Raw genomic sequence first — 17,393 nt, 5'->3', positions numbered from 1 at the left:
TGTTTTCAATTTAAATGTTTATATCCAATATATTATTTTGTAAATTGTAAAGTGTAGCATAGTTGAAACTTATGTAAAGATAAAACCTGCTATTAATGCCAATCGTTTTGCGATAAATCTCGTAATTGATATATCAAAAACATTCAAGTATCTTAATTAACTGTCGTTTGTGTATTTCAAATCTGTATGTGTACCAAGATGGCCGTAGTGTTCTTGTGACAGTCGATTAGACCGTTAGGTGTTTTCCTCCACATCGTTTTGCGGTATGCGGCGTAATCTCATGAAATAAAGACGATCTGGGTGCCTGAGGCGACAAGCCACCCCAGTTTTCCACGTCACAAACTATGAATGGAACGGGCAAGGGCACTAACCAATAAGGTGCTTCCGGCTGACGCAAACCGCCGCTCTAATTGGACCGCGACATCAAGACAATGACTGACATGCACACTGGGTGGAGGAGGGTCCCCTACGTCACCGAAATCAGTTACGTGTGCGAATCCGGTGCGGCCAGCATGTCGGAGTTGGCCAATTGCCGGCTTCCAACGCGAGTCAGCCCAGCCAATGAGCGTGCTCCACGACTGGACGGTCGCGCTAGAATATATATGCGAGCGGCGCGCGGAGACCGGTATCACTCCTCTCACAGGCTGACAGAGATAGAAAGTGCGCGATAGAAGTGTCTGGAAGCTGTCGCCGCCGCCCTGACAGGAAACGTGACCGAGAGCCAGCCGCCGCACGGAACGTTCTCTGCCAGCCAGCGTGGTTGTGGATCGCCCTCACCCGGACAGAGCCGCAGTCCGAGCTCCCTCTGCCTCACAGGATTGTGTGGTGCATCCGACGACTGAGCGCCCTAGGTAAGCTGGGCCTCTACCTGCAGGGGGAGGGAGGAGGTCGCTGTCCAATGTCTGACAGCCCGATCCGAGGTGCCCCAGTGGGTCCCGGGAGGCCTAGTGTCAGCCGGCTTCTTGAACGGTGAAGTGCGGTATCTGTCGTGCGCTCCCACGCGGAGTGGAGTGGTGGTGTGCTAACTGTCAAGCTCCTCGGAGGAGAGAGGTGGGTGAGGCCTTCTTTAAAGCCCCTTGCAGGAAGGCGGTGGATGGGGCCTTCCTGTGTAGGTCCTCGGAGGAAGGGAGGTGGAGGATGAGGCCTTCCTGTCAGTGTCCCGGTGCCTGGGTGTTCTCTTGCCGGGGGTCGGGTATGGGCCTAGGCCTTACGTTCAGCACTCGGGGGGGGGGGGGGGTGATGGGCCCTTGCAGTATGAGGCTTGGAGTGGTGGGGGGGTGATGGGCCCTTGCAGTATGAGGCTTGGAGGGGTGGGGGGGGTGATGGGCCCTTGCAGTATGAGGCTTGGAGGGGTGGGGGGGTGATGGGCCCTTGCAGTATGAGGCTTGGAGGGGTGGGGGGGTGATGGGCCCTTGCAGTATGAGGCTTGGAGGGGTGGGGGGGTGATGGGCCCTTGCAGTATGAGGCTTGGAGGGGTGGGGGGGGTGATGGGCCCTTGCAGTATGAGGGGTGGGGGGGTGATGGGCCCTTGCAGTATGAGGCTTGGAGGGGTGGGGGGGTGATGGGCCCTTGCAGTATGAGGCTTGGAGGGGTGGGGGGGTGATGGGCCCTTGCAGTATGAGGCTTGGAGGGGTGGGGGGGTGATGGGCCCTTGCAGTATGAGGCTTGGAGGGGTGGGGGGGTGATGGGCCCTTGCAGTATGAGGCTTGGAGGGGTGGGGGGGTGATGGGCCCTTGCAGTATGAGGGGTGGGGGGGTGATGGGCCCTTGCAGTATGAGGCTTGGAGGGGTGGGGGGTGATGGGCCCTTGCAGTATGAGGCTTGGAGGGGTGATGGGCTCTTGCAGTATGAGGCTTGGAGGGGTGATGGGCTCTTGCAGTATGAGCCTTGGAGGGGCGGGGGGTGATGTGGTCTTGCAGTATGAGGGGTGGGGGGGTGATGGGCTCTTACAGTATGAGGCTTGGAGGGGTGATGGGCCCTTGCAGTATGAGGCTTGGAGGGGTGGGGGGGGTGATGGGCCCTTGCAGTATGAGGCTTGGAGGGGTGGGGGGGTGATGGGCTCTTGCAGTATGAGGCTTGGAGGGGTGATGGGCTCTTGCAGTATGAGGCTTGGAGGGGTGATGGGCTCTTGCAGTATGAGGCTTGGAGGGGTGATGGGCCCTTGCAGTATGAGGCTTGGAGGGGTGGGGGGGTGATGGGCCCTTGCAGTATGAGGCTTGGAGGGGTGATGGGCTCTTGCAGTATGAGGCTTGGAGGGGTGATGGGCTCTTGCAGTATGAGCCTTGGAGGGGCGGGGGGTGATGTGGTCTTGCAGTATGAGGGGTGATGGGCTCTTACAGTATGAGGCTTGGAGGGGTGATGGGCCCTTGCAGTATGAGGGGTGGGGGGGTGATGGGCTCTTGCAGTATGAGGCTTGGAGGGGTGATGGGCTCTTGCAGTATGAGGCTTGGAGGGGTGATGGGCTCTTGCAGTATGAGGCTTGGAGGGGTGATGGGCTCTTGCAGTATGAGCCTTGGAGGGGCGGGGGGTGATGTGGTCTTGCAGTATGAGGGGTGGGGGGGTGATGGGCCCTTGCAGTATGAGGCTTGGAGGGGTGATGGGCCCTTGCAGTATGAGGCTTGGAGGGGTGATGTGGTTCTTGCAGTATGAGGGGTGGGGGGGTGATGGGCTCTTGCAGTATGAGGGGTGGGGGGGTGATGGGCTCTTGCAGTATGAGGCTTGGAGGGGTGGGGAGGTGATGGGCTCTTGCAGTATGAGGCTTGGAGGGGTGGGGAGGTGATGGGCTCTTACAGTATGAGGCTTGGAGGGGTGATGGGCCCTTGCAGTATGAGGCTTGGAGGGGTGGGGGGGTGATGGGCCCTTGCAGTATGAGGCTTGGAGGGGTGATGGGTTCTTGCAGTATGAGCCTTGGAGGGGCGGGGGGTGATGGGCTCTTGCAGTATGAGGCTTGGAGGGGTGGGGGGGTGATGGGCTCTTACAGTATGAGGCTTGGAGGGGTGATGGGCCCTTGCAGTATGAGGCTTGGAGGGGTGGGGGGGTGATGGGCCCTTGCAGTATGAGGCTTGGAGGGGTGATGGGTTCTTGCAGTATGAGCCTTGGAGGGGCGGGGGGTGATGTGGTTCTTGCAGTATGAGGGGTGGGGGGGTGATGGGCTCTTGCAGTATGAGCCTTGTCAGGGATGGAGGGTCCTTCTACAGGGGCTGCGTGGTGTCCTTTATGCGTCATGTTGTCCAGGGGCTTCTCTTCCGGTGGGAGAGGGTTGCAGCTCGAGTGGGGATGGGTGAAGCGATGGTTGCGTCGTGTCTCGTTGCCCCGATGATGCCACTCCGGCCGGGCCTCTGCCAGAGCCATGTGACAGGCCTCCGAGGCCATGACACTAGGTGGGTCCGCTCGGACGCGGGGATCATTCATAGAGTACTGACGGTGAGGCTCGTGGATGGGGCGGAAAACTGACAGAACTGGCATGAGCTTTACTCCATGTTCTCGACTATGTCTTAGTTGTGCTGATGTTGTCTGGGTGTGGGTCTGCCAGGGTTTGGCGTATGGATTTGGTTTACACTGCTCTGGCTTACGTTATGCAAGAACTACCTTCATGAGCACGTTTTGAAAAATCCGGTTGTAACTGTAGTTTGTTCTGGGTATAAGGTGATGTTACAATGTTCATACTTCCCCAGTCCTCAAGCTACGCCATGCATTAACTACTTTACATATGCATGCATTTCTTAATAAGGAATCGCGAAATAGATCGTGAGGCCTTGTGCGATTCATGTTTCATTGAGTGGACAAGGATTCTTTAAGGTTTTTGTTAACAAACAACATGCTCACAGCCTTATCGCGTGCCTGTTGCCCCCTTCTACTGGCTGATATTGAAAGACTTTGCACCACCGTGACTTTCCGGTGATACGGATTTGCGTGTTGGGAATGATCTTTCTAATGTCGGGTGTAACTCGACATTGCAGCTCCCAGTTGTGCAGTTACGAATCTTTTAATCTCGTATCGAGTTTCTTGTAAATTAACATAGTACTTGCATAACGTAAATTGTTTGCTTGATCTTGTGTACTGCCCCGAGGTTTTTCAAAAGTAAACTTTGTAAAATGACTCGTATAACCTTTGTGTTACATAATTACTAAACATGGTTGACTTAATTTAATTTTTTTCCTCTTAGTTGAAGCCCACAGAGTTAAGGTCACATGACCAGGATGAGGCAGTTTTTAATTGCACTGCTGGTTGTCACCAGCGCCCTTGCGGATGAAGATGACAAGAAGGAAGAAGTTGGCACAGTGGTTGGAATAGACCTTGGTACCACATATTCATGGTATGTTCCCGTTTATTTCTGCTAAGAAACAGTTATTCCTTTAAATGCTGGCAAATATAATGAAAGGGATCTTGAATGGTTTATAGCATCTTCAGTTCCCCCCCCCCCCCCCCCCCCCTTTTTTTTTAAGGCAATGTTTAAAGGCTATTGGAAGTGTCTTTTTTGTTGTTGTGCCTTTGAGTGAATAATACTGTCTTTATGTACTTAAACTCCACCCTCCACTCTATATGACTTGCATATTGGCCGTGAGACTAATTTGCCTTTGATGGGAATTAACATGGTTTATTTGGTTTCACATTAACTTGTATTTATTTTCCCCCAGTGTTGGCGTTTTCAAAAATGGACGCGTGGAAATCATTGCCAATGACCAGGGTAATCGCATTACTCCATCCTATGTGGCTTTCACTCCAGAAGGTGAACGACTTATAGGTGATGCAGCAAAGAACCAGTTGACATCAAATCCGGAGAATACGGTGTTTGATGCTAAACGCCTGATAGGCCGCACATGGAATGATCCCTCTGTTCAGCAGGACATCAAATATCTGCCATTTAAGGTAGGTGGTACATTATCGCAGAAGGATGACAGAGTTTAGAAATCGAAAATTGCAAACGCCTTTTCTGTTTGAGTTTAAAGATGAGTATTTTCGGTTTTTAAAAAAAAATCAGTAGCTTTAATGCTCTACAGTTGCAGAGTAAATTTAATAATTAGTCCGAAAAACAGCCTAAGTAGACAGATCTTGATAAAACGTCATCAGTGTTAGTTCTGCTAGGCGCAGTGATGGATGAGCTGAGGTTCACTCTGCACTTCTATTGCTTAGGTTATTGAAAAGAAAACAAAGCCATATATTCAAGTGGATATTGCTGATCAGAGCAAGTCATTTGCCCCTGAAGAGATTTCTGCAATGGTCCTGACAAAAATGAAGGAAACCGCCGAAGCCTATCTCGGAAAGAAGGTATGATTGAAATGCCCTTGTGTGGTGTAACATATAAACCAGGCATTATGTCATTTTCACATTTTTAGTAGGGTACTTTTAGGTGAAACGTTTTAATTAGATGCGCCTGACATAGTCCATTTAGTGCCAATGTTACTTTAATCTCCCTACAATAATTGTACTGTGATTTGCTGATGCCCCTCACTGAAACGAGTTCCTGTCAGCTATAATCTTCATACTCTGCGTCCCTTCTGCAGATGGTATGGACTCTTTTCAGATGCACAAGTTCTGTGGCTTGGCTTTTAGTTCTTTCTGTTCCCTAACCTTTTCCGTTTCCTGAAAACTAAGGCTACTAAATAAAAATATCAAAACATTCGGTATTACTCTAAGTATTAAAGGTGGAGTACATGTCATTTCACTAGCTATTATTTCTTAACTAAAAAAAAAAAAAAGGAAGTGTTGTTAGCTGATAATGTGATAACTCAACTTGGTGTCATTTTAATTATGTTGTATTTTCATACTTAATTTAGGTTACTCATGCTGTTGTCACTGTGCCTGCCTATTTTAATGATGCCCAGCGTCAGGCTACCAAAGATGCTGGTACCATTGCTGGACTGAATGTGATGAGAATAATCAATGAACCGTAAGTTTTAAGACTTGTTTTCCTTGCATTTATTTGTAGGCGGTTAGGTGTGCGTGTGTCGGTAAGCTAATTCCTGTAATAACTTTCCTCTTACAGAACCGCTGCCGCTATTGCATATGGTTTGGATAAGAAAGACGGCGAAAAGAATATCCTTGTGTTTGATTTGGGTGGTGGAACCTTTGATGTATCGCTACTTACTATTGACAATGGCGTCTTCGAGGTTGTAGCTACAAACGGAGATACTCACTTAGGTGGCGAAGACTTTGACCAACGTGTTATGGAGCACTTTATCAAACTATACAAGAAAAAGACCGGTAAAGATGTTCGTAAAGACAACAGAGCAGTACAGAAGCTGCGTCGTGAGGTTGAGAAAGCCAAGAGGGCCCTGTCAGCACAGCACCAGGCCAGAATTGAAATTGAGTCCTTCTTCGAAGGAGAGGATTTCTCTGAAACACTGACTCGCGCCAAATTTGAGGAACTAAATATGGTATGTTTGAGGTTTTTTTTTGGGGGGGGGGGTACGGGGGCGGGGGGCTAGTTGAAGTAAGGCTAGGCAACAATGGAATAAGGGGCCATAGAGCCGTTGGTCAACTCTGAAGGCGTGTCTCCAACTCTGTTATTTGGTGTCAAAGTGCTGTCCTTGAAAGCGATTTGCTATTGTCCGTAAACTGCTTTGCCTATTCTAAAATGTAATTATTTAATTTCAGGATCTCTTCCGTTCAACTATGAAGCCTGTACAGAAGGTTTTGGAAGACTCTGACTTAAAGAAAACGGACATTGATGAAATAGTCCTTGTAGGCGGTTCCACTCGTATCCCCAAAATTCAGCAGTTGGTAAAGGAGTTTTTCAATGGAAAGGAGCCTTCACGTGGTATCAACCCAGATGAGGCCGTAGCTTATGGTGCTGCTGTCCAGGCTGGTGTACTTTCAGGAGATCAGGATACAGGTATGCGCGAGTGTGTGTGGTTTTTGCTTCTGCACTCCTTGATTACAAAATAATCCAGTTCAGTCTAGAGAGTGGGTTTCCTATTCATTTCCAACCATCAAAATAACTCAATAGGGTACCAAGGACTTGCACCATAGCCTTAGGGGGAAGTTTCTTACTAAAAAAAAAAAAGTGGGTTGGGGAGGGGGGGGGGGGGCTTGTCCACTGGAAATTCCACTGGCACTCTACATCAGAGTCCTTACCTGGACACTAACTGTATCTGGGTGAGTTCAAACTTGGACCATGAAGGAGCTCTTTAGTGGTGGCTAGATGAGATAAATTAAAAAGATAAATTGCCTAAAAGAATACACCAACAAAATCTTTCTTAAATCTTGTGGCAAGATTTACACTGAGCATATGATATCTGTGGAACAATTGGTAAAACTCGTGTGGCAAACAATTAAACTATTCAGATATTCACGTGCCCTAATAGGGTCAAATGCCTTTCAGCAGGACAGATAAACCCTGATACGCATGGAAAGGTTTGTATATGCAACATTACTCCCCTCTTATTGAAGGATAAATTTAGTCATGCGCTAAATAAAAGGGGGCATTCACTTCATACAAACACGTCCTCATATACAGATTTGTGTGGTTTAATTTGGGGAACGTGGAGTCTTTTAGCTGGGCAAATCCTCTTGTCACATTTGTTGAGGGATTTTGCGTACACACTACCTAAATTGTTTGTAGCAAGGTGAAGGTATTATATGGTATGACAAGGTAGTCTGAACATAGAATACCAATACCCAGTAGTGGACATCGGATTCACTCTACACAACCTCACGCAGTCCTGGTAGTGTGGCAGAGCAGTCAGGCTACTTAGAGGAACATGTGTGAAGCATTTCGCGTTACCAACATGGATAAGTAAATTACATGACTTGGCAGAAAATCTGACACCAGTTTAGAACATTAGAATACAGTCTAATCTTAATTTAGGCACCAAAATGAACTTTGTAGCTTTTTTGCCCTGGAGTCTGAATGTGGTGTGTTCCTGGTTTCCAGCCTTGGTAGCTTCAAGGGTGGGCCACAGGCTTTCTGGCAGCTGGAGGTCCTTTTAGCGGGGAGTAGAGGCTTGACTCGTTTCATTAGGCTCGGACCGGCAGAGCCCGTAGTCTCAGTTCTTTGATCTCAGCCCACCTTTACTCCTGCAGTTAACAGGGAACTGCTACCACCAGTCGTGAGTCTTCCTAGGATTCTCGGTGTCCACTGGGTTCCCGCTTGCTGGGAACAGAGTCTTGACCTCGTGCTGGAGTCCAGCTACTTAAACATCAAAGGCAGAGGAAGGCTTAGAGGCTCATTTCCCTGATGCACATATATCCTGGGCTTAAGGGAGTCTACCTTAGCAGTGACTGACCGGTCCATAGGCAGTAACTGGGACACTGCCTGCACCTGGTGTGGGCAGAGTCTTAATCCAGCAGCAGCAGGCTGATATGGCAAGGGATTTTTTAAAGCTGTCCAAGGAAGATCAGGAAACCTGAAGATGGCTTACAAAACAATACTGGAAACAGCCTCTACGAAGGGAGTTTGATCCAGTGGTCTCGTTCTGTGGCAAACTGGCTCTGCATCCCTTTGCAACAAATGAAACCTGCAAATGCCACTGCTCCAAGTTGGCATCCACATACAGGATCTTGGAGGAATGCTTCTCACCAAGAGGAAAGCAAAGCAGTGTTGTCTCATCCTGTTAGCCCTCAGGTGGCTAGTGCAGCAGTGATTCACAAAGCATCTCCTGCTATCCGAATACAACCACATTCACCTGCCAACATCCTGTAAACTTTTGATGATAAACTAATGCCAAGCCCTTCATCCTGACCCGACTGGTCTCATATGCGCATGGCTCTTAAATTCCGTCAATTCAAAGATCTCAGTATTCATCAGGACTGCAGGTGTATTCTCAAGTCTATGCAGAAGCCACGAAAAAGACATGTAAACATTAATAGAATTTTTTTTTTTTTTTTTTTGCCTATGACGCCAGAAAATCAAACCTACATCCTATACTAGCATAATCTGGCAGATAACTATCCTATCTCCTCTCACTAGCCCAGTCACAGTTGGTACTTGCGTCCGTTAAGGCACACTTACAGCAATATCAAGTTATAGATGTTCATCACATTTTCTTTCTACTCCTGTTGAATGGTTCATAAAAAAATAAAAATCAGTTTTATTTTTTTATTTTTTCTCCAGTAAGGGCTCCTTCCTCGGACTGGCACCTGAACATAGTTCTATTTCACCTCCTGAAGTGGTCATTTTAAACTTGTTTACAGAGCACACCTCATTTCTCATATGGAAGGTAGTTTTGTTACTAGCACTCACTCCGACAAGTAGGGTAGAAGAGAATACAGGCTTTCTCAACTCACAAGCCTTGTTGCCCCTCACAGGCAATTTAGTAGTTCTTTGAACAAATCCAAATATAAATTCCCATGGTTCCTTCAGATTTTGCCTCCATGAACCTATAATTTGTCCTGATGTCCTGTCTTCTGCTCAAATTACCGACTGGTCATAACTTAAATTATGAAGTGGTGGGTGGGTGTATAAGTGAAGGGGTGGATTGATAAATGCATGGATGAACAAGTGAAAGGATGGATAGTGACTGAAAGTGTAAATGGATGGAGTAAAAGGATGGATGAGTGAAAAGGAGGATGGTTGCATGAAACGGTGGATGTATGAGTGAAAGGGTAGATGAATATGCAAGTGAAAGGAGGATGGATGAGTGAAAAGGGAAATGATAGATGGAATGAAAGGTGGCTGGGAAGGTGTAAGGCCAGATAAGTTAAAGGATGGAATCGGCGAAAAGGAGGGTAAATGGCTGGATGAAATGGTGGGCAGATGGATAAGAGTGAATGGGTAAATGAGTGGATGGTTGATTGATTGGATGAGTGAAAGGGATGGATGAAAGGCTGAATGGGTGGACTAATTATTGATGGTGTGTGGATGGATGATTTTGGGTATCTAGGTGGGTTTGGATCTGGATGGACAGAATGGTGACAGACCATGTTGGGTGAAAGACTGAATATATGACAGAACGTAAGTGAAATGGTGCATGGAAAGATGAAAATATAAATGGATACATGCTTGGATGGAAGAGACGAGCAAGCTCTTCTGAGTAAGGGTCGCAATGACTTCATTGGCATGCTTGATGCCATAAGAGCTTTAGTTCATAGGAAGTGTTCTAATTTTCTGTCTACTCTCTTGATCCCTGTCGTAATATTTGGTCCACCTTTAGCTTGAACTGTTATTCCTCAGTTGACGTAAGTGAGAGGTCGCACCTCTTAGACTCTTCATTCAGTTTTCTGTCTAGTAGCTTGTCTTACCTTATTGTGAAACTGTGTAGACACTACTTGCAGATAACAGCTCTTTAGAAGTGTATTAATCTCATTTATCTAATTACGTTGCCTCTTGCCTTCTGTAGGTGACCTGGTTCTCCTCGATGTTTGTCCACTTACACTTGGTATTGAGACTGTTGGAGGTGTCATGACTAAATTGATCCCAAGAAATACTGTTGTACCCACAAAGAAGTCTCAGATCTTCTCTACTGCATCTGATAACCAACCTACTGTCACCATCAAAGTTTATGAAGGTAAGATTTGTTACTTGCACTAAACCATATAGTGGACGGGTTGTTCCATCAGTCCAGCATGAATAGGCTTGGCTTCTACTACTAAGCTAGTTTGAGCAGCCTTGTTGCAATTACGTTAACGTTCTCAACTCTTGACAGCTATTGTGATCCTTTCTTGAGATACTCTGGTTTACCTCCCATTTAATTTCTGTTTCCAATCCTTTGAGTAGCAAAATTAATGCACGTTAGCCGCGAAAAGGTACAAGTGTGTTTAAATAATATGGTGTTAAAAGTATTCTAATTCCTAAGAATTGGTAAATGGAATTTATGTTGTTGCGTTAAACATGCTTCTGTGATCTAATGGCATGCGTATCGGCCTCTTACAATTTTTATGGCTTCATGAGGACTGCATCATGCGCCACGAAAGGGTTTTACATCCATGTAAAAACATGGATAAGTAGTCATACTGTATTTCACCTTTTGCTTCAGTATTGGTACTTGGAATGGTTTGTGTGTAAATTGTCATTACTGGTGGTGGGAGGGGGTCAGTTGGTAGGTGTAAAACTTACTTTTAGTCTCGGAGACTGAGAATTCTGAGACTTAAATGGGAACAAGCCATCTGGATGTAATTTGGTATAAATAAACATGCATTGATCTGTGGAGAGTAAACTTTTTTTTTTTTTTTTTTTTTTAACTTGACTGCTGATTGCCTTTCAAATGTCTGTTTAACACAACTGTTAAATGGAATAGAACTCGATCATCCAACAAAGTGACGCTGCAATCGAGCAATTGCTTCTTCATTATTGGTAGCTTTCTTATGAGGGAAGTAATGTAGGGCATCTGTGATACAGGTAATTAGTGTGTGGAGAAGTGGGACGCAAACTTTTAACGTGTTGAGAGCTGGTCTCTGGGGATTATACTTTTTGGCTAAATTGTGGTATACAGTGTTAGTCTTTCTTGGGCGACTTTTTAATCTCGTTTTTTGCTTTTAGGTGAACGTCCACTGACCAAGGACAACCACTTGTTGGGTACTTTTGATCTGACTGGAATTCCTCCAGCGCCTCGTGGTGTTCCACAAATTGAAGTTACCTTTGAAATAGATGTAAATGGAATCCTTCGTGTATCTGCTGAGGACAAAGGTACTGGAAACAAAAACAGAATAACCATCACCAATGATCAGAACCGACTCACTCCTGATGAAATCGAAAGGATGGTAACTGATGCAGAGAAGTTTGCAGAGGAAGATAAAAAATTAAAGGAGAGAATCGATACAAGAAATGAGCTGGAAAGTTATGCATATTCTTTAAAAAATCAGATTGGCGACAAAGAGAAATTGGGTGGTAAATTATCATCTGAAGATAAGGAAACGGTAGAAAAAGCAGTTGAAGAGAAGATTGAATGGCTAGAAAGCCACCAGGATGCTGACATAGAAGATTTCAAAGCAAAAAAGAAGGAATTGGAAGAAATTGTACAACCAATAGTCAGCAAGCTCTATGGCAGTGCAGGACCGCCTCCCCCTGGTGGCGAGGAGGAAGCCGAGAAGGATGAGTTGTAGGTCTTCTGGATTATGTTGAAAGCTGTAACATTGTACATATGGACTAAAGAACTTCAGTTGAATATTGAATGGAGAAACTTCTCGAATGTGTGGAATCTTCACTCTTTGAGAGTGGAGTTAAAATGCTAGCCTGGCATGGCTGTTTACTGCTTTTCATTAGCAGTTGTCACTAAAGTCTTGGGTTTATTTTTTTGGGGGGGCGGAAGGGGTGCCTAAGGGGGTGGTGGGTGGCGGGCGGTATTGTTAAAGGTGTCTGACCATTTTTGGAAACATTGTGTTCACATCAAAAACATTTCTATTTATTTGAGAATTGGTCATGTTCATTCGGTGTAGAATTTGTTTTTTTTTCTACCATATTTGACCACAATAAATGTTTGATATTTAAACTGTTTCTGGTAAAATGTTTTTCCAAAGCATGTCCTAAGTGGTGGGGTGGATGGATGCTGGTTAGAAGGGTTTGTTTGAACTCCTGTCATGATTTCCAGAAACGTTGTTTGTATGTACTGTTTCTGTAGTCTAAAGCTAGCAATAAGACAACCAGCTAGCACAGGGTCCAAAACCAGCATAAAGGAAATGAATGATGGGAGAGGAAACTGTTTTGAGTGTTAATTTGCTGTGATGTGGTGCTCTCTAGAGAGGTTTTCAGCTCTTTCCTTAATCGGAGCGGAGTTGATGAATACAGGTGCACAGAACCACTGGAGATGCCGAGTTTATCTTTTAAGAGTGTGCTAATCATGATTGCTTTATAAATGATGCTGCTGGTTTTAAAGATGGTGTGGGTAGGCAAACCGATGTCAGTCGTCAATCGAGGTGATGTGTAGGTTACTCCTAAGGAGGCATATGGGGTATGTCACTGCCACCATCCAGATTAGGAAGAGTAAAAGGCTTTAACAGCAGGTATAACTTAACTTTCTGAGAGAAACTTTCACTTCAGGAGAGCGGTGGCACCAGGATATAGTTGTTTGACTGTTTCGAAGGTTGTCACGGGTGAACCAAAGTGTTTTGATAGACATTTAAGGTTTAAAGCAGTCAAAATGTATGTTCATGAGCCAGGCTGGTAGTGGTTCCTGTTGGCGAATAACATGAATGCTATCTTGGTTGAGTTGCGCATCATGTAAGCGCTGAACAATCAGGTCTTGTATTTTAACGGATTCTGAAGGGGGGGGGGGGGGGGAGTCCCTACAAAAAAGATTTCGGTAACAGTAGGGAACATAATGATATGGACTAAACTCGGGCCAATCTTCAAGACTTTAGAGCAGCGTACAATGTTAAGGAGTCCGGTGTCTCTGGTTGGTGGGGCAGAAGGAGCTTGGTTGGGATAAAGAAGGGATGGGGCACTTAATTGAGCTTGGGTTGTTACACTGCAACAAGGTTTAGAGTATTTGACTTTACAAACCATGTGGTGAGCCTGTGGTAGGTTTGGTTGCCAACATAGCACTGGGCTAGATTTGCCAGCTTCAGAGCGCTAGGGAACGAAGTTGAGGTGGCTATGGGAAAACTGAGGAGGGGTAGTCTGTCTTGAATGGGAGGAAAGGAGAGTGTATTCAAATGGATCACTCTTTGTTTATTGCACTCCAAGCACTATGGATGGAGTGATAGGGTTGTGATCTAAAGGTGGGGCGGGGTGGGGGATGCTGTCAGAGGACTCATTCGGGATGTGTAGCCAAGGAAGTGGAATCGTTAGAGGGGAGCTGGGGGAACTAAAACCCACAAGGTAAGTACCAGAGTGCCATCAGGAGAAAAAAAATAATGATCTGGTTTTCCCCAATCCCACCAAAAGGACTTCAGAAAAGGATTATACAAGACTGCAAGAAACCAAAGATGTATCCTGGTAGAGGAAGACCTTTAAAGGAAGGGGACAAAGTCCAGTTCCCCTTGGAGTGTCCGGTTGGGGCAGACGCCACTACCCACCTGTCTGGATGCAGGACCAGGTCGATGGTGGACAAAGACAGTCAGCAGTGGAGCAGCAGAAGAGTTCCTGAAGTGATTCTGCTGATTTCCCAAGACAGAAGGATTGCAGTCAATCAGTGGTGTGGAAAAACCACCAACCAGCCTTTTCAAAGGCAAATGATGTGGAAGAAGAAATGTGGGGTTGTGGGGGACAGCAAGGTTCCAGGGGAACTCAACCCACGGAGGAGAGTCGCAGGAAGAGGAGGCAGCCCCCACAGGCAGCAAGCACAGAAGTTGCAGTGACCCAGCACTGCTCCTAGAAAGGGGTACCACGTCGCTGGAGAAGCACACAGAGGGCTGTGCGTTGCAGGGAAGAGTGCTGGGGCTACACAGAGCTTGAAGATCCCTTGGAGATGCCAACAAGCCTTGGTAGCTGCAAAAGACTTGGTGCACAGGGGTACTGACCTGTGTGAACAAGCAAGGGCTTACCTTCTCCCAAGTTGGACAGCTTCTAGAGAGGACTAAGGGGTCCACTCTAGATCACCACCCATGATGCAGGATCCACGCAGTCCTGGAGGAGAGGAGATCCGCGCAGCTGGTCGTCGTTGCAGTTGGTGCCTGCGGATGCAAGGGGGTTGACTTCTTCACTCCAAGGGAGATTTCTCTTGCTTCTTGTATAGACTGAAGACTTGTTGCCCTGAAAGGATGCACAGCTAGGGAAATGATGCAGTTGCTGGAAGGAGCTGGAGAAACAATGTTGCAGAGCAGAGTTGTTGCTGTAGTTTCAGATTGTTGGTCCCTGGAGGGTCCAGTTGCAGTTCCAGTAGCGAGAAGGTGGAGTAAACTTTGCAGAGGAATCCTGCTGGAATCTTGTATGTTGAATCTGACGATCCACCCAAGAGGGAGACCCTAAATAGCCCAGGAAGAGAGATTCGTCACCCAGCAGGGTGACCACCTTTCAGGAGGGGACTGTGATGTCACCTGCCTGTCCTGGCCACTCGGATGCTCAAAATTCCTCTGCCCACCTTGGATTCAAGATGGCAGAATCAAGTGACCACCTGGAGGAGCTTTGGGGCGCCACCTCTGGGGAGGTGTTTGTCCAGTTTCACGCTACAGCAGGGACTGGTGCAAACCGGTTTATGCAAGGAGGGCACCAAATGTGCCCTTCAAAAGCATACCGGAGGCTACCCCTCCCAAGCCATGTAACACCTATTTTCAAAGAAAGTGGGTGTTACCTCCCTCTCACAAAGGAAATCCTTTGTTCTGCCTTCCTGGGCTTGAGCTGGTTGAACAGCAGGAGGGCAGAAACCGGTCTGTAGGATGGCAGCAGCTCAGGCAGCCAGATAAAACCCTGCAAACTGGTAGGAGCAAAGCTCGAGGTCCTCTAAGGGGCCCCCCAGAGTGCGTGGAATCATACCAATACTGGCAACAGTATTGAGGTGTGATTCCAACATGTTCGATACCAAACACAGCCCCATAAGGAAGCCCTGGTGCCCCAATGCCCTGGGTACCATATAGTGGGGACTTGGGGACCCCAGTATGCCAAATGTGGGATGTTTGAAGTCCCCAAGCAACCAAACTTAAAGGGAGAGAGCACCGTCACTTGGGTCCTGGTTAGCAGGATCCCAATGAACAGTCAAAACATACTTAAAACAGTCAAAGTGGAGGTAGCCATGCCAAATAGAAGGTACTTACCTACAATGATCCGGAGAGGTTCTAGACCAAACTGAATAAACGGACCCACTTGCATCCACGGAGAGGGAGGGATGTCTTCGGGAAGGAAAACATCAAATGGTAAATGGTAAATCTTAAAATGGTCCGCACATAATGCACATTAGCAAATCCTAGAAGCTACTTTCCAAAAGTGCCAAGTCGCATATGAAGATTTACACCGCTGTCCAAAGAACTTTAGTATAGCAAGGTTACTGCCTAGAATTGTATTGTGGGGTTTGGAAGTAGCAAGGGCAGCTAATCTTCAAGCTAGTTAATAATTGGCATGAGTCTAATATTTGTTTACCAAGCTCAGAATCTAGAGGGGCATCATGGTTTCCCCCAGACTAGGGGGAGGCTAGTACAGGAGATTAATATTCAGCTCTAAGTTAATAGTGCTTTACACTCATGCCATTCAACATGAGACACCTAAAAATACTTTTGTTTGCTATGAAGTTGGAACAGTCGATACTGAGACACCCTAATCTGAATATTCCCCAAATGAATATTCCTTAAATAGAAATGTCTGTTCCTCATCCTAGTCGCTCATTCCAAGATTTCTCCAGCAGTGGTGCAGTCTTTGTCGAAAGAGGCTCTGCAGTCAACTAACACGACTGTAACTGTGACCAGGGGGAATTGCAAATTTATTATACAGCGATGATTGTCACGATAATGTAATCTGCCCTACCTATTCCTCAGTACTCAAAAGTGCAATATGGTTAACCAACTTCATTGAAAAAACAGAAGCTGCATATCAAGCCGGCTTCATCTCTTATGCCCAGCCCTTTCTGAAGAATCCTGCAATGGTTGTCCTTCAAAGCCCCTTTTCTCACAGATCTGACGTACTTCTCTCTTAAAGCCACTTATGAAAATGTCTTACCTCGTCCTTCATCAAAACTCTTTGGGGATGCGATCTCAACCCTCTTTACTCATGATTGTCAGTGCCCCCTTCTCAGATGCTATCAAGACAGACCATATCCTCCCACTCCTAAAGAAACCTACTTTATACCTTGATCTTGTCAATTACTGGCTCAAAACACTCTTAAAACGCATTTGCTTATACTCAAAGATCACATTGTTACCCCTCTGCTGGGTGACTGCCAGTCTGGCTTCTGATCAAACTGCAGCATGATCGTAGACCAATTTCTTCCGACTGCGGATGGCGATTACACCTGTCTCCAGATACAGCTAGACCTTTCAGCTGCTCTCGGCAATCTATTTAAGACTGGAGTCTTAAATGGGATTCATCACCAATGTGTCATTGGTTCTCCTACCTTTTCATCCAACAGTTCGTTCACACAGGCATCTCAAGGTCACTTATAGAGTCCCCTATGGTTCCATTCTATCCACTAATCTCCAGCCTCTACACAGAGGGACTTGTTGAGCTTCTCACAGGCAACAGCGTAAAGATTCACTAAGTTCGATGGCATCTGTCGCTGTAGATACGCATGTTTTGCAATAGCTCGCCATCTGGTGTTGGGCCAGAGTGTTACAAGTTGTTTTTCTTCGAAGAAGTCTTTCGAGTCACGGGACCGAGTGACTCCTCCTTTTGTCTCCATTGCGCATGGGCGTCGACTCCATCTTCGATTGTTTTTTTTCCGCCATCGGGTTCGGACGTGTTCCTGTCGCTCCGAGTTTCGGAACGGAAAGATAGCTAATTTCGGAAGATTTTCGTCGGTATTGTTGCGTTCGGGATCGGCGTAGTTAGATTCAACACCGCTTCGAAGGATCGAAGAGCTCCTGTGCCCTTCGGGGTAGTTTTTCGATCCCCCGTCGGGGCCTGGTCGGCCCGACCGCGTGCTGAAGAACGCC

General features: G+C 46.7%; 1 protein-coding gene across 1 annotated transcript; it reads left to right on the top strand.

Moving 5' to 3' along the window:
- Nucleotides 1–567: 567 nt before the first annotated feature.
- On the top strand, nt 568–12,367 carry HSPA5 (heat shock protein family A (Hsp70) member 5). The gene is made up of 9 exons (XM_069241748.1): nt 568–851; nt 4,165–4,314; nt 4,637–4,868; nt 5,133–5,267; nt 5,777–5,889; nt 5,986–6,376; nt 6,597–6,834; nt 10,280–10,447; nt 11,419–12,367. Exons 2-9 carry the CDS (start codon nt 4,190–4,192, stop codon nt 11,979–11,981), a joined length of 1,965 nt encoding a protein of 654 aa, XP_069097849.1. The 5' UTR covers nt 568–851; nt 4,165–4,189; the 3' UTR covers nt 11,982–12,367.
- Nucleotides 12,368–17,393: the final 5,026 nt, after the last annotated feature.

Source organism: Pleurodeles waltl, chromosome 6, assembly GCF_031143425.1.
Source record: "Pleurodeles waltl isolate 20211129_DDA chromosome 6, aPleWal1.hap1.20221129, whole genome shotgun sequence".
NCBI lineage: Eukaryota > Metazoa > Chordata > Amphibia > Caudata > Salamandridae > Pleurodeles > Pleurodeles waltl.
This window is presented reverse-complemented; position numbering and strand designations above follow the sequence as displayed.